A 22,857-nucleotide genomic window follows, 5' to 3' on the forward strand; every position below is an offset into this window, starting at 1 on the left:
CAAACTTTTGAATGGTAGATTAATATGGTTTCCACGTAAATATGAAGCAGCACAACCATTTTCAACATTGATAATAATTTAGAAATGTTTCTTGAAAAGCAAATCATCATGATTTATGAAGGATCATGCGACTCTGAAGACCGGAGTAAATTAATATTTGCATCACAGAAATAAATTACATTTTACAATATATTCCACATATAAAACTTATGTTAAATTGTAGTAATATTTCATTATTTAGAACTGTATTTTTGATCAAATAAATGCAGCGTTGAAAAGCAGGAGAGACATTCAAAAACCTTAAAAAAATCTTACCTATCCCACACTTTTGACTGGTAGTGTATCAGCTATAGAAATTAAATTAATATAAACTTAAATAATTTTGAGCTAAATCCTTTAATAATGCATACCACATATACTACATAATACATAAACATTGTAATATATTAATAGATTTTTTTTTTTTGTCAGATGATTCACAAAATAATTTTTAATATAGCATTAAAATCTAGGTTCTTAAGCATAAATAAATGTAATAAAGCTGAATGTGTCATTCAGGATGAATGCTTTAATAAGGTCTTTCTGGCTGTCTGTAATCTCAAGCATCAGGAATATTTTAAGGCTGTCTAATTAAAGGCTCATGCATATCAACAAAATGACTGGCACATTCTCTACTTTATCCGTCTCTATTCTTCTCTGTTTGCATTTTAGCCATATCAAGGCACAACACTGAAGCTCTTTGGCTGGTCTGTCTGCCTTCATCCAGCATATTTGTCTTTCTATGGCAGCAGCACAGCCCATGTTGTAAGCAAGGCCTCTGAGACAGACACAGATAGGTCACGGTCAGGCTTTTCCACTGCAGATGGAGTGTATCATCAGAGATTCACTGTGACATTAAGCAACAGCATTTACACTGCTCTTTGATAAACGCTCTCTGGAGACTGCAAGCCAAACCCAGAACACTCAAGTTCTTCACTCCATAAATTACCACTTAAATAATATGATTGAAAAATAAGCAAGAATCTATAATATAATTAAATAATGATCTTTGCTCTGTATGTATAAACCTATTTTTGGTATGCCATTGCAATCAATAGCTATTAAACTAAACTATACAACTCAAGTGATTGATATGAGAATATAAATATACTGTATAATACATATTGTAAAATAAAATGTGTATATAAAATCAGAAGCATGTTTGTAGTTTTTCAATTATTTAAACTTATGATGTTGAGGAGAACCTCTGGCTAAAGTGGCCCTAAAATTTTTTGGACAGAATGAATGTCATTGCATTAGATTTAAAAAAAAAACAAAAAAACAATGCACTGTTAAACAAAAAAGTAGTATCTGATTGTCAAAAATCAATGGAATATAATCGGAATTTATCATTTATAACTTAAGAATTAAAATTAAAATTAATAATAACATTAATAATTTGTAATTGTTTCAGTGAAAACCTAATAAATGTCTTTTTAAATATTTTTATTTTTAAATATGTCATAAGTCGCACAGGTATATTTGTAGCAATAGCCATTGAATGGGTAAAAAATAATAAATTTTTCTTTTATGCCAAAAATCATTAGGATATTAAGTAAAGATCATGTTCCATTAAGATATTTTGTAAATTTCCTACCGTACATATATCAAAACTTAATTTTTGATTAGTAATATGCATGGCTTTGGACAACTTGATAAAGATTGTTTTCTCAGTTGATTTTTTTGCACCTGCAGATTTTCAAATAGTTGTATCTCAGCCAAATATTGTCCTCAATTTCAAATGACTCTTATGACTGGTTTTGTGGTCCAGGGTCACATATATAAATATGAATTATATAATCATATAAAATGAGGCATGATTAAGTGATGATAAAAAAATTTTCATTACTTGTTGGCTGATGGCTTTGATATTATTATTAGTTAACTAATGCAATGACTTTCGTACATTTGTAGGTCAGTCCAAAAACTCTTTAGGGCACCGTATATTTGTGCCGCTACAGTGGGACTGACATAAAAGCACCCCAACTCCAAAAATCACAACCCTTAACCCTTCACCTTTTGACTCTAAAGAGGTAAAGACCATCAGATGATGGTGTGCGAGGGTCTCAGCGAGCCAGGGTAGTGATGAGGCTGGCACACATTTCGAAGAAGTCCATGGTGTGGCTGCCCTGCCGCGGAGCCAGCAGAGGTGTGCTCCCGGTCAGAGAGCCCGGCAGAGAGCTGCTCAGCTGGGGCATCTCAACAGCCACAGTTGCAGAGTCGATGCTGAGGCGCGGGCGATGGAGGCCGGCCGTAGAGCCAGAGCGCTGGGGAGTCGACGATCCTGACTTGTGCTCGATCGTATCGTCTGAAAGTGAGCAAAAGACTTTTTAGATTTTATTAGAGAGATATTGTGAGGAATAACAGGCTGGATTAACCCTACATAGCACATGAGCTCAATGCATCTAGAATAGAGGAATACCAAGGATTTTTGTACAGGAGACAAAAAGCAGATCTTCTAATGAAATAGTAAATGCCAACGATTTGTCTCTAGTGCATTCTAATATGAATTTATATAATGCGAATATTTTTTAAAAAGTGTAAAATTGTCAAATAATGGAAGTATTTGTTCGCATTAAAACAACAGAGAATTGTAAAGTACATTTTTTACAAAACAGGAGTATTATTTCTGTTTCTCTGTCGAAATATACTGTCTTTCTAAGGTTTGGTGTCAGTAAGATTTTGTTTATTGAAAGAAATCAGTACTTTTATTCAGCAAGGACACATTCAGTTGGTAATAAGTACCTGCAAAGACATTTATAATGTTGCAAAAAAAAAAAAGTATTAATCCTATTCTTTTCTTTCTATTCATCAAAGTATCCTAAAGAAAACTCTGTATCTCTGTTTCCACAAAAATATTAATCAGCACAACTGTTTTCAATATTTATAATAATAAGAATTAGAATGATTTCTGAAGGATCATGTGACACTGAAGACAGGAGTATGGAACTGCTATGCCATTACTGGAATTAATTAAATAAAAAACTGTTATTTTCAATTGTATTCATGTTTAACAATATTACAGTTTTTGTTGTATTTTTTTTTAAACTTGGTGATATGTTGTTTTCAAAGTACATATTTTCCATATATTCATTTGTTTTGCCTTTAGTAGACAAAGCCAAAAGTCACAAAAAGCCAATTTAAACTAAAAGTCTATTAGAAAAGCTGAGCGGATGTGGCGGAAGACAAAACTTGAAATTCACTATAGCATCTATAAAGACAGCCTTCATGCTTTCAATGTGGAACTAGCCACAGCTAGACAGACCTTCTTCTCAAACCTCATAAACTGTAACTTAAACAACTCTCGCACACTTTTTGCTACTGTGGAGAGACTGACAAACCCCCCCAAGTCAAATTCCCAGTGAAATGCTCTCCGACAGTAAATGCAATGAGTTTGCTTCCTTCTTTTCTGAGAAGATCAATAATATCAGAAAGGAGATTGGCATATCTACTTTTGCAGAGGTCACACAGATTCGACCGCAATTTCAAAAAGAAGTGACTATGTCTGTTTTTGAAGCAACTGATAGCAAAATTTTGAAAGAAATAGTACAGCACCTTACATCGTCAACATGCTATCTTGACACACTTCCCACATCTTTTTTCAAAAGTGTGCTTAACTGTTTAGAAGCAGATCTCTTAGAAGTGGTGAACGCTTCACTTCTTTCTGGGACTTTTCCAAACTCCCTGAAAACTGCAGTTGTTAAGCCCCTTCTGAAAAAGCGCAATCTTGATAACACAATGTTGAGCAACTATAGACCAATATCAAATCTTCCGTTCATAGGTAAGATTATTGAAAAGGTAGTTTTTAATCAGCTGAACGACTACTTAAACTCAAATGGATACCTGGACAATTTTCAATCTGGTTTCCGAGCACATCATAGCACAGAGACAGCACTCATTAAGATAATAAATGATATTCGCTTCAATTCTGATTCAGGCAAAATAACAGTTCTGGTACTACTAGATCTTAGTGCTGCGTTTGACACTGTTGATCATAACATACTTCTAGAGAGACTGGAAAACTGGGTCGGGCTTTCTGGGATGGTACTCAAATGGTTCAGGTCATACTTAGAAGGGAGAGGTTATTATGTGAGTATAGGAGAGCACAAGTCTAAGTGGACGTCCATGACATGCAGAGTCCCACAAGGCTCAATTCTTGCACCACTCTTGTTTAGCCTGTATATGCTCCCACTAAGTCAAATAATGAGAAAGAACCAAATTGCCTATCACAGCTACGCTGATGATACCCAGATTTACCTAGCCTTATCTCCAAATGACTACAGCCCCATTGACTCCCTCTGCCAATGCATTGATGAAATAAACTGTTGGATGTGCCAGAACTTTCTTCAGTTAAACAAGGAGAAAACTGAAGTCATTGCATTTGGAAACAAAGATGAAGTTCTCAAGGTGAATGCATACCTTGACTCTAGGGGTCAATCAACTAAAAACCAAGTCAAAAATCTTGGGGTGTTTCTGGAGACAGACCTTAGTTTTAGTAGTCATGTCAAAGCAGTAACTAAATCAGCATACTATCATCTCAAAAACATTGCAAGAATTAGATGTTTTGTTTCCAGCCAAGACTTGGAGAAACTTGTTCATGCCTTTATCACCAGCAGGGTGGATTATTGTAATGGTCTCCTCACCGGCCTTCCCAAGAAGACCATTAGACAGCTGCAGCTCATCCAGAACACTGCTGCCAGGATTCTGACTATAGCCAGACAATTTGAGCATATCACACCAGTCCTCAGGTCCTTACACTGGCTTCCAGTTACATTTAGGATTGATTTTAAAGTACTTTTACTCGTTTATAAATCTCTAAATGGCCTAGGACCTAAATACATTGCAGATATGCTCACTGAATATAAACCTAACAGACCACTCAGATCATTAGGATCGAGTCAGTTAGAAACACCAAGGGTTCACACAAAACAAGGGGAATCCGCTTTTAGCTATTATGCCGCCCGCAGTTGGAACCAGCTTCCAGAAGAGATCAGATGTGCTAAAACATTAGCCACATTTAAATCCAGACTCAAAACTCATCTGTTTAGCTGTGCATTTGTTGAGTGAGCACTGTGCTACGTCCGAACTGATTGCACTATGTATAATCACTTTCTATTTTAAATGTTTTAAATTCTTTTTAAATCAATTTTTAAATCACTTTGTTTTTATTGTTGTGATTATTATTATTTTTAATTTCTTGTTATTATTTTTATTTTTAATGACTATTTCACTTCCTTTTATGTAAAGCACTTTGAATTACCACAGTGTATGAAATGTGATATAAATAAACTTGCCTTGCCTTGCCTATTACAATCTAATTAGTTAATACAACTATAATTTTATAATATCGTGCTACTTTTCTTGTACAGTAAAAGTAGACCTCTGAGCAGGAAAATAAATAGCTGCCATTTAATTTCAGCAAGGAGATCTTCATTTTTTTGGGGTTCTTGGCATTAAAAAGTCTGATTGATGCTCACCATCAATGCTCTTGAAGTCAAGCAGGTAGCTACGATTGTCCACCTGGTACAGCTGCAGACTCATCTTCACAAAATTCCCAGTGACAGGATTCTTCCGGCGCACTCTCAGGTGATAGGGGTTCACCACCTAAATCCCACCACAACCGATACAATGACACATCTATATTCTCTAGTCAAACAAGAATACCTATGTGTGCCTGTGTTTTTCTGAGCCACTCACTTTCCATTCATACTCCAGCTGTTTCATGGCACGATAAACCTCAGCCATGATGTCGTAAGGTTTGCTCTGGCTCCGTATGCCCAGGTGCCATTTTGCTTTCTTTACCGCCAGCGGTTTGGGTCGGGTGGTGTTGAGGGCATCCAGAGGGCACCGTGCCTTCGGGCTGTCGGCCAGGAGCGGGGGCATCCGTTCGGGGTGAGGTTTGACCCCTGGTGGCAGAGGCATGCCCTCCTCCATGAAGGAGCTGGTTGGGGGACTGGAGGCCAGGTAGAACTCGCTGGCCTGGTTCATGATGCGCCGGTTGTCGATGATGAGGTGGTACGCCACGGCCAGCTGGTCTTGAGGGTCTCCGCTGTAGAGGCTGCTCAGTACTTCGGCTTCAGTGCATTCAAACTTCTCACACACCTCGCGCACGGCCTCCTCGTCCACCACTGTGGCATCGTACGAGGGGTCCTCAGGAAGAGGTAGCAAGGAAGGTCCTGCTTAAACCACTCATGCTCTCTGTCATGCAGGAGGGAAGAAAATAAAAGTACTGTAAAATACAATCAAATAGTACTGTATTAATAGTGTATTTATTACAATACTAATCGCACAACATTTCTGTTTGGATTTTAAGAATTATTAAGTATTATTTATGTTTTAGTATATATATAATATAATTTTGCCCACCACTGTATATGTATGTATATATATATATATATATATATATTAATAATTTTGTATTTATGCCATGGTCTGTCTGAATACTCGATTCTGATTGGCTGGCAGGTGTTGATTAAATTCGTTTAACTGCACAGGTAGTTCCAGGTCAGTTTAATCACGTTCTATATTAACTTCGCGGAGGCAACCACCCTCCGCTGTGCGTCGGGCGGTTCTTCGCCTCCACGTCGTGCATTCAAATCGTTTAATGCTCAGCTAGCCGTTGATTATCCCTTACATATATACTGCGTGTGTGTGTGTGTGTGTGTGTGTGTGTATATATAGATGCTGTTGCCAACCTTGATATGTATGTTTGGTATGATATGTCTGATATGTACTGAATATTTATGCATCCATCTGTGAAGGATTTAGGCTGTCAAACATTTATCAGTCAATCATATCAGTGGGCGTTTACTTCAGAGTCTACAATCTGCCACAACTATTCAAACAGAGAGTTCTGATGAGGGGGGTTAAAAACAGGACAGAAAATAGCCTAATACTTCTAAATTATGTTTTTTGATGTAAAAATCTTGATAAAATTATAAGGAGACCTCAGAGAACAGTACAAAATAATAAAAAAGGCAGTTTATGACCCCTTAAAAAATAAGTTCAAGAAGTGTTATATCTAATAACCTGATGTCTTTGATAGTAGCTCTCTTCAGTGGGTCCACTTGCAACATGAGCATAAGTAGACTGGCCACTGAGCGGTTGAGGTATTCTGGGATGTAGAAGACCCCTCCACGGATCTTTTTGAAGAGTGTGGGCACGTGCTCGTCATCAAATGGCAGAGTCCCACAGAGCAGTGCATAGAGAATGACGCCACAGCTCCAGATGTCCACCTCTGGACCAGCATACAACCTGAAACAAAACATACACGTCACTGAGTGAGTATGTGTGCTACTACATGTCTATCAGTATGAATGAAGCTGAAGTTTCCAGCAATGTAAAGAACAAGAAGACAATCAATATTACATAAAAAATGTATGAAGGCCCGATATAATATTTATGTGCAGTGTATCCATGCAGTCCATACTACAAAGCAGGGCCGTGCAGAGACCTTTGGAGGGGCAGGTGCTCAAAGTATAAAAGGGGTACATGGAACACGCCTTTTAATAAGGCTGTGCTCCTTGCTGATATGTGTATCGAAATGGATGCTTCTGTATTGATACAGCAGCAAATGCCATGATGCAGGTTTGAAAAAGAAACAGAACAGAAAAGACCATTTTAAGTTTAAATGTTAAAGACATTTTTTGCACTTCTTAATTACTCTGGAATTATATTATTATTATTGTTGTTGTTGTTGAGTTTACAGGGTATGGTGGTAACACTACTGTTGTTGTTGTAGAAAAAAATATTCCTGTCTTATTTAAAATAGAATTCTATTCTAATCCTGAATTTATTCATTTTTTGAATGATAATGATTATAAAAACAGGATTGATAAGTATAATTCAGACGAGAAAATCAGTATAAGCTTGTTTTACCAGTATTGTGATAATTATTTTTAAGGCACTCAACGTTTTTTTAAATAAATACTGTAAAAAAATAGTTCAAAGTATGAATAGTTTTTAGTCAGATAACATAAAAAAGACAAGGCACCTTGACGCGCTTTAAATTTTTCCCAATTAAACAGCAAGTGTCACACTTCACAGGGGAGCACGGGAACCAGGAACGAGGAGACGAGGAATTTAGCAACACGGAAGTTTAATTATCAAAATAAGGACACAGATCACAGGCAGGGTTGACAATTAGGATGACTTTCAAAGACCGACAAACACTAACTGAAAGGACTGGGGTTTTAAAGACAGGACAATCAAGGAACTAAAGGAGACACACCTGGAATCAAATTAACCAATCAAGGGGAGACAGAAACTAGGTCACAGGGCACACATGGGGAGCAAAACACACACAAGACAGTCCAGGGACGTGACAGCAAGAATGAAAGATAACAAGCACCTTTGTTTATATTGCTGTGTGTAGAACTACGTTAGATGCATTTTTAATATTTAATATTAATTTTAATAAAATGTAAATTCTTCCCCCGCACTTTATTCGAGCTCGAGCAAGTGTTTTCACATAGAGGTTTCTAGATTTAAATAGATTTAAATTAAAAGAGACATGACCTGACGTTTTATTCGTATCCAAAATGAGGAGAAGTGGACATCAGGAGAACTGAACACTCTCATGCAGTGCATGTTTCACTCATACTCGAAGCCAGAGGGCGCTTTCGCGCAGAAACTTATGTCCCGCAGGAAATCCCTAATATGGACAAACGCACGCAGCTATCGCTGTAGCTGAGCTGAAAACAAAGCAGAAACGTTAACGTTTTTACTGATGAAACGTGAAGACAATAAACACACGATTGCGAAAATATATGGTTTATGTGTGTTTTTCAAGTTATCTCCAGGTAATAAATAAATAAACTATATGAAAAATGCAGTACTGATTGACATATCATTTAGTATAGAAACTACTAAATATATTTCCTGAATTATTCTGTAATAAAAATGGGAAAAAGGTGTTCGTGGTAGCCTTTATAAACCAATCATAAAATTGTCATTAGGAAAACATTGAACAAAAACATTGTAGCCCCTTGCTGCAGCTAACCTTGCTTCCACAGGCTACACACAGCAATATATAAACAACAGCTGTGCATGATCTCTTCACACCGTTCTCGTAAAATAATAATAATTCAATAATATAAGTTCACAAGCACCACCACTCTGCTGAGAACTCCACTTACCGCCAGCCGCGGACGTTATTGAAGGCATCCTGGTAGTGCCCTAAATTACTAAAGTAATTTCAAAGGTGTCTGAACGTGAGGGATCGTCCCGGATGAGATCGTCAGGTGAAAGGTCATCGTGTGGATAATTTTATTTACGGCTAAATTATTATTAATTAATTTTACTAATAGTTAGGGCAGGCCTTCACAAAAGGGCATATAATAACAAAAAATAAATAAAATTGCCTTGACAAAAGGGCACTTTGGGCATCAAGGGGAAAAGGGGTAGGTGCTCAAGCACCCACTGCACCCCCATCTGCACGTGCCTGTTACAAAGCACACAGCTAGCTATGGTTTGCTGGACTGCTGGTCCTACAAGCCAGACCTTTGACTATCAGAATTAAAGGAATAGTTCACCCAAAAATTTACTTAACCGCAGGCCATCTAGCATTACATCCCTTGCTCACCAATGGATCCTCTGCAGTGAATGGGTGCCGTCAGAATGAGAGTCCAAACAGCTGATAAAAACATCACAATAATCCACAAGTAATCCACATCACACCAGTCCAGCAATTAACATCTTGTGAAGTGAAAAGCTGAATTTTTTAGAGAAACAAATCCATTATCATGGTGCTTTAAATTGACACCATCACTTCTGGCCATAATCCATAATAGCACTTCCTCTGGTGAAAAAGTCCATCCCCTGTTGTTATCTCACATTAAAATCCACAAACATATCTGTTTAGAAGTGTTTTTGGACTGTTTTTGCTTGTAAACAGAGCTTGATCTGTGCATATTTCTCTGCTGATTTAGACGAGAAACCAATATTATGGATAGAGGATATGTGGTTCAGCCGGAAGCAACGGTTTAAAGTTAAGAAGTCAATGGATTATTACAAACGCACAGCTTTTCACTTCATAAGACATAAACTGATGGACTGGAGTCCTGTGGATTACTTGTGAATCTTTTTTTTTTTTTCAGCTGTTTGTACTCTTATTCTGACCGCAATCATTCACTGCAGATGATCCATTTTGTGAGCAAGTCATGCAAGTAATAAAAACAAATATGGTCCAAATCTGTATCAATGAAGAAATAAACTCATCTATATTTTGGCTGGCTTGAGGGTGAGTAAATTAGCAGTACATTTTCTTTTTTGGGTGGGCTGTTCCTTTAAGTATAGCACATATCAACACTTTTTGTATGTACATGAGCTGGTTGACTATAATCAAATCTCACCTTCCTGAGATGACCTCTGGTGCAGCGTAGTTTGGTGATCCGCAGCTCGTTCTCAGGAACTCTCCATCTGACATCATGTTTGACAGACCTGACAAGCAACCCCACACGAATATACTTAACACAGAAAATTTGATTGGCCAAGACTACTCATACAAGTAAATAAAATGTATTTCAAAGGCAGGTGTAAATACAGTGAAACCCAAACATTTGACAATCTGGGAATTGTAATACATTTTTTTTTTTTTTAAAGTATTAAATTAGATGCAGGTTTCAAAATTGAAGCATTTTCACTAGTGGTCTCAAACATTTGGACCGCACTGTATGTGTGGAGTAGCTCAACACATCTAGCTGCAGGGCAGATTAATGTATTTTTCTCTTTGCCTCTTTTCCGTCTGTGCTCTTCTGTGGATAATCAAACACCATGCCTCATACAAACCACATGAGTGGACGTGCAGCAAAACTGCAGCCGGTTGCTTGGCAACTATCCCTCACAGTCTGCACAACATTAGCTTTCCGTGTGTGTGTGTGTGTACCAAAGTCAGCGATTTTGGCATTCATGTTGCCATCCAGCAGTACATTTTCAGGCTTGAGGTCTCTGTGCACCACCATGTGTCTGTGGCAGTAATCTACCGCTGAGATGATCTGCTGGAAAAGACGTCTCGCCTCTGTGTCCTCCACCTGCGCATGAGAGACACAACAGAGAGATTACTATATAAAACATTATCCTAAAAACAACTATTTTTTTCTCTGTGGGTTTATGCTGTATGTATTGTATTTCACACATAGCAAGTCCATAGAGCAGTACTTTCCTGATACTTTCCTAAAGTAATAGCAAGAATAACTTTTATATTGTTAATAATATCAAAATATCTCAAAATAATTTCAAAATGACAATTTACTGAATTTAAGGAACTTGTGATTACTTAATAGTTCATATATTATGTCTAGAAAAACACTCTGTCGAATGTGATATAGCAGGTTTTGCAGGCATATTAATTTCAATCATCATTTAGCATGATAGAACTAACATGTATCATGCCCCCCGTCCAATACAATGGAAAAAATTTATTAAATTACATTAAATTAAAATTGTAAAATAATAAAAGTAAAAATTACATTCTACTAAGATATACTTAGTGGGATATTTCTATACACATGTGTTATATGCACAGCCTGCATAACAAAATATTTTTACTTTCTGACTATTACACTATTACGATATACGACCTTCTTTAATACCTAATACCTTGACTATTTTTCTGAATATATATATATATATATATATATATATATATATATTAGTGTTGTCAAGCGATTAATCGCATCCAAAATAAAAGTTTTTGTTTACATAACATGTGTACTATGTATATTTATTGTGTATATATAAATACACACATACAGTATATATTTCAAAAATATGTACATGTATATATTTATATTCATATAATTTATATTATATGTAAATATATTTAAAATATAAACAACTTATTTTTAATATATACATGCATGCGTGTGTATTTATATATAAATAATAAATATACACAGTACACACACATATATTATGTGAACAAAATTTTTTATTTTGGATGCAATTAATCACGATTAATCGTTTGACAGCACCAATATATATACATATATATATATATATAGAGAGAGAGAGAGAGAGAGAGAGAGTATCAGTACAGGTAGTTCCAATCTTAGGTAGGTATTTTCATTCTTAACAAAATATTCTATTTGACCCAATTTACCTGAATTATACCTATATCCAAGAACATCATGTCATCAAAACATAATTCAAAATGTTGGTTAAGTGTTGATGAATTAATACTCTAAAAATAAAAAAGCCTCCGATCAAATTTCACCATAGTCAGCTGTGTGTTTGTGCATGGAAACTAAACAAGTCCTGCAACATGAACCGTCAGGTTGTGCCATTGTAGGCAACCCAGATAACACAAAGACTGAGCCCTATGGATGAACTCCCTGACCCTTCACACGAACACTTCACTGGATCAGCTGCTGTTTGGATAAGCTGGATCCCCATAACTCAAACAGGTTTGGAAGACTCAAAGGTTAATCCATGCTCAAATCCAGACCCGAGCCACAAAAACAAGTAAAAAGTCCCGAGGCTCATAAAGCAGCTTTCGGCTACTAGGTGACCAACACAAAAACAATAAGCCATATTTAGTAATGGGAAAGTCATGTTTCCATAATTGAATATGATGTTAGAACGCTAGTTTGAGAATTAATTGTGATGTTCAGTCTTTTTCTAAAGCAAGTATGGCATGCAGCTCTGTACACAATGTGAGAAAGTCACTGGCCTTTCCCATGAATCTAAGAGCCTGTTAGCCTGCAGCTGACTTTACTTGTAAAAGCTTGACAGATGATTCTTACCCTTCCATGCTTACAAATATAATCAAAGAGTTCCCCTCCAGACACATATTCCATCACCATGAAGAAGTCTGTGGGAGTGCTGATCACCTGATACCTGCAACACACCAGAGAAAAGAACCGCAGAAACTCAACAAGAGGCTTTAATGTTGATGCTTTCAACATACGTAAGGGATAATTAACGGCTAGCTGTGCATTAAACGATTTGAATGCACGACGTGGAGGTGAAGAACCTGCATTCAAATCGTTTAATGCACAGCTAGCCGTTGATTATCCCTTACATAATAGAGCTCAACAATAAGGATAGCCAATGGCCCAAAGAACACTTGATCATATGCATGTGTTTTTATACCTTGCACACTGAAAAGACTCCTGTGATATGCAACACAATTTTGGTGCAAATTCATTTGATTTAAATGTTACATTTTATATGTGATCTTGATTTGTGATAGTCTTACATGAACTACAATTAGATGAAAACTCTATGCCATTGTTTTGCAGCAAAAATGAGTTTATATATATATATATATATATATATATATATATATAATTTTTTTTTTTTTTATTAGTATATGTTTTAAATTTTATAGCTGACATGGAGTTAAACGTTATAGTAATATAATTTCCAGCTATTATTTCAAAACCTAATACATTATTTGTTAATTTAATTTCACACACATATATATATGTATGTTGCTATATTAAATTTTAAGCTTCATTTTTTTCAATAATTAATCATTCATTTATGATCAATAATGCTGACATATAACAAATAAGTTACAATATGTTGCTTATAATAATAAAATCTGTAATAATAATAATAATAAGGCCAGGCTTACTCTATGAAAACATCTCTTTATATCTCAAATATATTGGATAACAATACACGACCATAAGCAGGAGTATTATGCTGCAGTTTTTAGAAACAGAAATGTTGATAAAGGTCAGAAATGTTGATCATAATTTCTGCAGGGACACCTACTGGCAGTCTGCTTTGTTGTTGTTCCTGTTTATATTCAACAGAAGAGCCCTTGTAATGGGAGACAGCCTTTCAAAAAGCAGTAGAGAAGGACAAGGCCTGTATTCCTCAAAGGGGTTTAATATGGAGAATACTCAAAGAGTCTGGGATACCTGATGTGATTTTAAATAAGCATAATGCAATTTTACAGAATCCAATCACCAAATTAGAATGATAAAAGGAGAGAACAGAACATGTTGCAATAAAACAGCAAATACACAGAGACACACAGCACAGAAACACAACAGGGGCTCAACATGGAATGTGTCCAGAATACAATAGCACACTGATTGCATTATGATTAAAAACAGGGGGGATAAGTGAGAGTGGAGAAGAAGTAGAGTGAGAGATTGAGACATGAGTAGACAAAAAGATTATGCTGTCACTATCTCCTTAACTTCTGATCAGGACAATCCTGAAATGAGTCAGTGTGCTGAACAAGAAATGTATATATTTTTGAAAGTCTTATGCTCACCAAGACTGCATTTATTGTACAATTTAAAATGACTGTTTTCTATTTTAATTAGTGTTGTCAAACAATTAATCGTGATTAATCGCATCAAAAAAAAGTTTTTGTTTACATAGTGTATATATGTGTGTACTGTGTATATTTATTATGTATATATAAATACACATGCATGTGCATGTATTTAGGAAAAATGTTACGTTTATATATTAATTATATTTATATATAATATTAATTATATGAATATAAATATATACATGTAAATATCTTCAAAATATATGCTGAATGTGTGTGTGTGTTTATATATTGTGACGGGAGGAGCCAACGACAGACACAGTGGGTGTGGCGTCAGGCCTCGGAGAGGCTTTTATTAAACAAAAAGTCACCCGGCTCACGGGCTCAGCAGCTCACATCTTGGGTGGCGCGCTCACATGTTCAGCAGCTCACATCTTGGGTGGCACGAGTCCCTCAACGCACCCTTCCTGGACCCACGAGGACACCAGCGTGCATGCACGGGGGGAAGAGACCGGTCTCTCGAGGAGAGGCGCGCTCGGCTTTTAACGGCGGCGGTGATGAGGCTTCATTCAGTCCAGCTGTGCCTCATCACACGCCGCCAGCCTGCGTTGATCCCACGCCCCTCCTCTCATCCACCCACTCCAGTCGGGAGCCTGGTGAAGGGCGGCGAATAAGGGACAGGGTGGTGATGATGATGAGGGGGAGGGCCACCGATCCGTCACAATATAATAAATATACACAGTACACACACATATATTAGCCTAAACATACACTTTTATTTTGGATGCGATTAATCGTGATTAATCGTTTGCCAGCACTAATTTTAATATATTTTAAAAAGTAATTTGTTCCTGTGATGGCAAAGCTGAATTTTCAGCATCATTACTCCAGTCTTCAGTGTCTTATGATCCCTCAGAAATCATTCTAATATGCTGATTTCAGAACAAGCCATTTTTGCAGCTCAGTTTCAATAAATGGTTGTTTTGAATTGGGCTAGCTAGGATTTGCTAGAGAACATCATTGCTATACCAGCTTCCAGCACAAACCAGACTGGACCAACATGGAAATGTAAGCAGGTCAAAGCTGTCTTTTCAGTAGAACTCATTAAAATCAATTACTCGCACATGTCTAACCACAGAGGGAAAAGAAATCTGTTCTGACATCTTCATTCAAATCGCTTTTGAAGTATTTGCCCACAAAAAAAAAAAAGAATTACTCATCAAATCTTTGTCATTAGTGAAGTTGAAGCAGATAAAAGTGACACACATCAAGTACATAATGTCAGTGTGTGTAATGATCCTTGTAATTCTCCTAAAGTTGTAAGTGAACCGTATTAAAGTCTCCTGAAATTGCAGTGAAAAAAACATAAAGCTTCTTAAAATCTTTAAGAACCTTAAGTTGTCAGTTACCCTAGTGTAAAAATTTTCTATTTATTGTGTTTTTTATGTGTGATTGACTCACAGCTTGATGATATGTGGATGTCTGAAGAGCTTAAGGTTCTGAATCTCTCTTTTGATTTTCCCCACGACATCGAGACTGCGGATCTTCTGCCTGTTGAGGATCTTCACGGCAACTTTATGTCCTGTTAGCTGGTGCTCTCCAACTGTTGGCCAAACATACACACATCAATGAAGACTCAGCTGAAATACCATCACCAGCAGTTTGGTGTTGTAAACACAGCTGATGAAAGATAAGTTTTATTCCAAAGAAAGCAAGCATCAGAACTGTGGGCCAGCGACCTCCAACACAGACCTTCTAAGAAAACAAAGAAAGAGAGGAAACTTTCATTTCAGGTCTGAGCCCTCCATTCAAACAAACAAAACCTGATCTACTCTGAGTTTGGACTTTCGTATACTAGCCTAAAGACAATTGCTTATATAGTATTAGATACTGCTCAGCGAACATTATGAAAACAGATACCCGAATTTGTTTGATTTGATATATTATCAGTCCTGCACATTATTGTAAGAAGCGAGATATTTCTACAAAATGGCAAAGGTGGGGATCCACACACACACACACACACACTCGTCCACATGTTTGTGAAGACCTCCCATAAACTGATATTGTTCTTTAATTATAATAACTCTAACCTACTCCTTACGGAGAGTATTTTCTTGTTTTGTTTTTTTCATATGCTCACAAAGCTGCATTTATTTGCTAAAAAGAATTGCTGGTTAAATAAATGTAATAACATTTAATATTTAATAAATATTTGTAAATATATTTTATATAACTTAAAAGTTTGAGATTGGTAAGATTTTGTAATGTTTTTAAAATAAGTCTTTCATGCTTACCAAGATTGCATTTATTTGATAAAAAAAAATACAGTAAAAACAGTATTATTGTGAAAACAATGCTACAATTTAAAACAACTGTTTGTTTAATATCTAATATAATTTTAAATATCTATTATATTTTTAAAATGTAATTTATTAAAGCTGAATTTTCGTACATATAATATCAATGAAGAAGAAACATTTTTAATAATTATAAATTTTAATAGAAAGTTCAAAAGAACATAATTTATTTGAAATAGAAATATATACAAGTCATTATTGTCAAACATACATATGCATTGTGTGAATATGCATTTTTTATAAAAATTATTATATATAGTCACATTTATAAAAAAAAAAATATTCACGTATGTCACATTACTTTTTAACATTGAAATCTTTATTCACAAGTGTTATGTACATAAAATGATTTGGTATAGCACAGTAAAAAAGTACAAATGCAGATTTGTTAGAGCTATTTTTCCATATTCTGACCATTAAATGACTGTGATTGGTATAGTCAGGTTGATTCCATCATATTAAGTAATATTTCAGACCTTAATAATAACAATAATTTTAGGTTAGGATTTTTTAGGTGTCATTTTATAAGTGTCATTTCAGATACTACATTCACTGCCTGAACTACATGAATGACATAATGAATGAGAAGTCAGTTGACAGATTTGCACCCACAGTCTACATGTCTACTAACAGTTGAAGGGTCTCTTGCAAACAAATCTGCTTCCCCTGTGGATATTTAAGTACACTGACACCCTAAGCATGCAGTATGGAGGGAGTTTAAGTTGTTATATTCATATAACACACCTCACTGCAGGGCCCTCAGTCTTTAAAGACAAGGAAGAAACTGTTTTTAAACTATTAACAAACTGTTTTCAGTATTATGGTGGATTATTTGTTAGCTTGTGTGCGTTTTTCTGAAAGGTAACATCACATGAGTGCACTTAAACCCTAGTCATGGAATCTCATGATGTGGAGCCTAGAAAGGCTGTTAGATTTCCCACCATGATAACATTCTTTAGCCTTAGTCTCCTCAAGGACACTTGGTGATTGATGAATAATGCAAACTGTTCAATCTGCTTTTGCAAATGTTAGACTTTGGATTTGTCTCAAAATTCAAAAAGCGTGCTGTCTAGACAGCAATACTAGACTTTGTATCTTCATTATCTGAATGCAAGGAGCATCTTTCTCCATTGATGGCCAAACAAAAACATCTGTGTATTTGAAAGAAAAAAGCTGACCTCTCAACTCAGCACATTTGCTAGAAAAGGTTCTCTTGCTGTTTATTATACCTGTTCAAAAATTCATTGCATTTTCGTGGTATTTTTTTCTTCTTAATCAAAATAGCCAAGTACCCTCAATATATAGAACAAATATTGCATATAGTGGTAGTGTAAACACTTACTAGCCTAGGAAGGTTAATCAGTTAGCGGTGTGCTAACCTAGCTTAATCAGCTAGAAGCAGGGGTGTCCAATCCTGCCCCTGAATGGCTGCTATCCTGCTGAGTTTAGCTTCAATCCTAATTAAACACACTTGAACCAGCTAATCAAGGACTTCAGGATTACCAGAAACTTCCAGACAAGTGTGCTGGAGCTAAACTGAGCAGGACATTAGCCCTCCAGGAGCAGGATTGGACACCCCTAAGCAAGAGGTAACGCTAATAGCTTGTTAGCTAACTGAAAAACTGAACAATAAATGCAAATTTGATAATTTATAGCTGAATATAAATGTACTATGCTTCCATGGTAAAATGCCATATAAACAAATGTTACAGGATTTCTAATAAAGCACTGAAAGGGCCAACTGAGAGTTCTGGCGTAATGCAATGTGTTTATGCGGTTTAAGGTTAAAAAAAAGCATTATATTCCACATACTGTACATTATTGTTGCTCCTCTATGCTCCGCTCATCGTTCTGAGAAGCTTGGTGTGCTCTAATTTGCCAGCTATCCAGTGCATTGTGATTGGCCGAATACCTCAAGCGTGTGATGGAAATGTTACGCCCCTTACCGTATTGTGATGCCGTGTCTCGGCACGACGAGACAAAAACAATAAAACCCATTACAAATGAGGCATTTGTTGCACCCAGTGGGGACATAATTACTGATTATAATGACTTATACTGTCTTTTTACGCTGCGTAAACCTTACCATGTCTGCATTTGTGATCGGAGAAACGACAAACAACAAGCACTACTCTACACAGCTCAAAACTCGCGTTTGAATAGTCAGTGCCAAATTCTTTAAACAAGAAAACGTACTTACAGGCTGTGAGTCAGAAGCGCCAGACTGTACTTGCAAAGTTGGAATTGCCCCACTTTATAGAAACAGCTGGCATTGTAGGCTACTCTCCCAGGTTCAGGAAACAGTCCTCCATAAAATGCGCTGCACACACTCTAATATTTGGGTTGAACTGTTCTGGAACAGTGTTGTAAATACAACTTAACCACTGATTTCTAGATGTGTCCTCTTTAGCAAGCCCAAACAAAGTACTTTCGCTTTCACAACGAAACACAGCAACTCCAGGACATGACGCCGGCGGTAGCAACAATACTACAGCGAAAACAAAAATTACACCCTCTTTCTTTGCGTATACATTTGGGCAGTGTTATGCAAATCTTCCCACACCGTGACGTAGACATGTGGAGGCGTGTTTGAATGAGCCATTTTAGGTGGCCATGGACAAGTCTTAACTTTTATAAAGAATATCTCTTTGGGTTTGAGACTTTAGTCTTTGCAACTTCAGGGATCTTATCTAAGCATGCACAGCTTGTAACACTCCAAAGAGAAAGGAAAACTTGAAATCGCATCATATGACCCCTTTAAATTATTCTATCTAATGCACTTTGAGAGTTCAAAATTAAGAGCTCCAACCCATGATCTTAACTAAGAAAACATAAGTCAGACTTGGACCTGAACTTTAAATGGGACTCAACCCTCTTTTTATTTGTGATTTACTGTCTCAGTCTAAATTACATTCACACTGGTGTTTTAGGAAGCCAAAAAAATTATAATATAATAATAATAACAACAATGACAGTAATCGCTATATATATTGTAAAACAATTGCACTGTAAAATAAATGAAAATTAATATTTCATAGGTATATTATTTTTGCTATTGTTTTATTTAGACCTATCATTTCATATGTCATGTCACCACGATAATATCGCTATATTACAATATTGATCATATCTTTACATCCCTAATATATATATATATATATATGCAATTGTTTTCTCAGTGCAATTGACTTAAGTTTATATATATATATATATACATATATGGCTGTAGTAAAATTAATATAAACTCAATATAAAAATTTATATAAAACTTTTTTATTGTAATTCTTCCTCATTCTTTTCTATTCTATAATCTATTAAGTATGCACTGTTCCTTTTCTGATTTTTGAATATTGCTTTAACTTCAATTCAAAATTTAAATGTTGTGATTCAAGTTGTGGCTGCTAGGTTTGGTTTATGGCTTATAACTCTTAAACAGAAATATTTCCGTAACCAAGGCCACTAAAAAAAGCAGATGGGCTCAATGGATTTGCATTGGGGCAAGAAGGGAATATGATTCCGCAGGGGGCCTGAAGCTTGTCAGACACCTGGGTTCCTGTAGCAGCTGAGCAAGGGCCGTTGAGATGAATGGGAATACTTGTTTATGAGTCATACTGACTAAAAATGCTGCATGGGCAAACGTACTGTCTAGTAGGCATCTTAGTAGGTTTGAAAACACTGCATTTGTTTTTATTGAGGTGAAATAACGCACAGTGTATCAGTAGTTTTACGTACACAAATTATAAGACGTTATTAATGCGAATATGTATTTTAATGCGACACATAACGTTTTACAAAACAAAGTTTTACTTTAACAATGCCCAGGAAAAGCTCAAACGCGTGCGAAAGGTCATTCCCAAAATGAGCGGCATTCCCACACGCGCTTAGAATAGAAAATGACCGCAAGGTCAAAGCGGCACTGCAGGTAAAATATACTAACTACAACATGTATCCCGGTGCTGCTTTTACAATAACCAGAACAATATACGTTTGAGACAAATGTTTAAAAGATTAAACAATTTGGGTGCTGGAAATTATGCAAATAATATGTCAAAGAGCGCAGCTCAATGACTGGTCGCACTTCAGGAAGGATGACAATGCATTAAAATGTGTTAAATACCAAATATTGAGAAGGCGTAATTACGTGAGCCCTAAATATTACCAAACTACGAGATAGTTTCCCAAATGTTGTTATACTAAACATTTACACAAACAAGATTGCAAGTGCAGCGTCTACTGTGGTGCTGAAAGAATTTCCAGCTCTGCGTCGTATTCACTAACAACATACGCACTCTTTGCGCCTGGAGGACGTTAGCGGAGGTGTTTCTACGCAATCTATGCTACGTAAATTGCGCACAACGTCCGCCGGCAAGTTCAGCACTAACCACCTCGAAAACATACGTTCGTGCTTCCATTCCACTCAACATTCAAACACGTATAGTAAATGAATAGACTTAACTCTTCACTTTTCCAAACGTCCCGACTCCCAGTGTGTCTCCGAGGATGTAGTGTCCTATCTTTACCCTGCCTTCGTGTTTCTGCTTTTCAGCCATTTTACTATCTGAGGTCCTCGGGCTGACTTACAGGAGGAGGGATTGAGCACATGAGGTAGAGAGAGCTTCACTAAACCCCTCTAAGTGCTGATCTGAATTCAGCTTCGGGGGGACTCTGTAAACTGTACACAAACAGACAGCTCTCGGATCAGCTGATAAGGGGGCGGTTTAGGTAAACAAGTAGCCTATTCCCCTCACTGCTTATTAGCATGAGACCTCACATAGCCTGCACGCCACAACTTTAACTTCAATCAAATACAGCAACATTTACAAATTATCAGTGTTTGTTTAGCGCAGTTTTAATTAAAAATCTGAATTGTTTTTATTTTTATATTTTCATTTTCATTTTAGTAGCCTAATTTTGTTGTGCGCTCTTGTCGTGTTTATTAATTTAATGTAGTTATTTCAGTTAAAGTTAAATGAAATTGAGAAATGTTGCTTTGGCAGCTAGCAGTAATGAAATAAGTTCAAGGTTTTTGATAGGCTATTACTTAACCTTTGTTATTTTATTTTTATTATTTTATTTTATTTTATATTCATTCCTTTGTTTTGTTTCAGTTAATGTCAAGTAAAACCCTTAAACCCTTATTTTATATAGGAAACTACAACATACCATTTCATTTGATTTTTATTTTATAAACATTGCCATTACATCTACTGGACATTTATGACCATGTATTACCATAAGAACATACTTCATAGAGTAAAATAATATAATAAAGCTAGAAAAATATAAAGAGAAAGTGTCTTTAAAAAACATGACTACCGTCATGACAGAAAGAAGTGTTAAGATTTCACAGCTGTGTGCTTTTTAATCAGCATATACATTTCGTAGTAATACATTTACGAAAACCTTCATAAAATCAGACAAAATCGAGTCAGTCTTCATTTTGAGTTCATGTAAGTAGGTAATACCAGTATTAATTTTAATAGTGTTTTATTAGTTAATAGCTATTAGTAAGCAAACGTTGAACAGATTAATCTGAAATTATTCTTATAAATTATATAAACTATAGTTTTAGCTTAGTCTTTTTGTCCCATTTTTGTACTTTACTCATATATATATATATATATATATATATAGTTCATATGCAAAAGCCTCTAAATGCCGTTTGCAATTTTCTTCTAAAATGAGCATTTTTATCAGGCTCCTGTGTGTAATTTCACTTTAATTGCAATGAATAGGTTAACTGAACATAGGAGCTGATAAAAAATGCTCACTTTTGAAGAAAATTTCAGAAGACACTTAGAGGCTTTTGCATCTGCACTATATATTACACAACACTGCAGATTTTGCATGTCTCCTCAGTCTGACACACTTATTTCAGGTCTTGGAGTCTCTACTAATGAGCTGATGACCTGAATCAGTTGTGCGATTAAGGAGACATGCAAAATGTGCAGCGTTGGTGGGGCTCCAGGAATGTGGTTGGAAACCACTGGTCTAGTATATACTTCAAGTGTATTACATGCTTTTCACCACTAGATGGAAGTGCTTCATCAGTGCTGAGGTGAAGGCATAGCACACTTGCCTCTAATTTATCAGCATCCGTATCCAAGCCAAGATTTGTTTTATTTGAAAGAAAGAAAAAAAAAAAGCTTACATACTATTATTGGATTATACATGTTTATCAGAAAATACATATGTGGCTAAGCTATATTAGAATATCTC

General features: G+C 36.0%; 1 protein-coding gene across 1 annotated transcript; it reads right to left on the reverse strand.

Annotated features, from left to right (window-relative positions):
* prkaa2 (protein kinase, AMP-activated, alpha 2 catalytic subunit) lies at positions 1-21,309 on the reverse strand. The gene is given in 10 exon segments (XM_058756110.1): positions 1-2,347; positions 5,517-5,643; positions 5,737-6,197; positions 6,200-6,237; positions 7,069-7,293; positions 10,392-10,479; positions 10,925-11,069; positions 12,783-12,876; positions 15,740-15,881; positions 21,095-21,309. Coding segments are annotated over 10 exon segments (1,656 nt in total). The 5' UTR covers positions 21,189-21,309; the 3' UTR covers positions 1-2,105.
* Between the last annotated feature and the right edge of the window lie 1,548 nt (positions 21,310-22,857).

The sequence above is a fragment of the Onychostoma macrolepis genome, chromosome 20 (genome assembly GCF_012432095.1).
Source record: "Onychostoma macrolepis isolate SWU-2019 chromosome 20, ASM1243209v1, whole genome shotgun sequence".
In the NCBI taxonomy this organism is placed as follows: domain Eukaryota; kingdom Metazoa; phylum Chordata; class Actinopteri; order Cypriniformes; family Cyprinidae; genus Onychostoma; species Onychostoma macrolepis.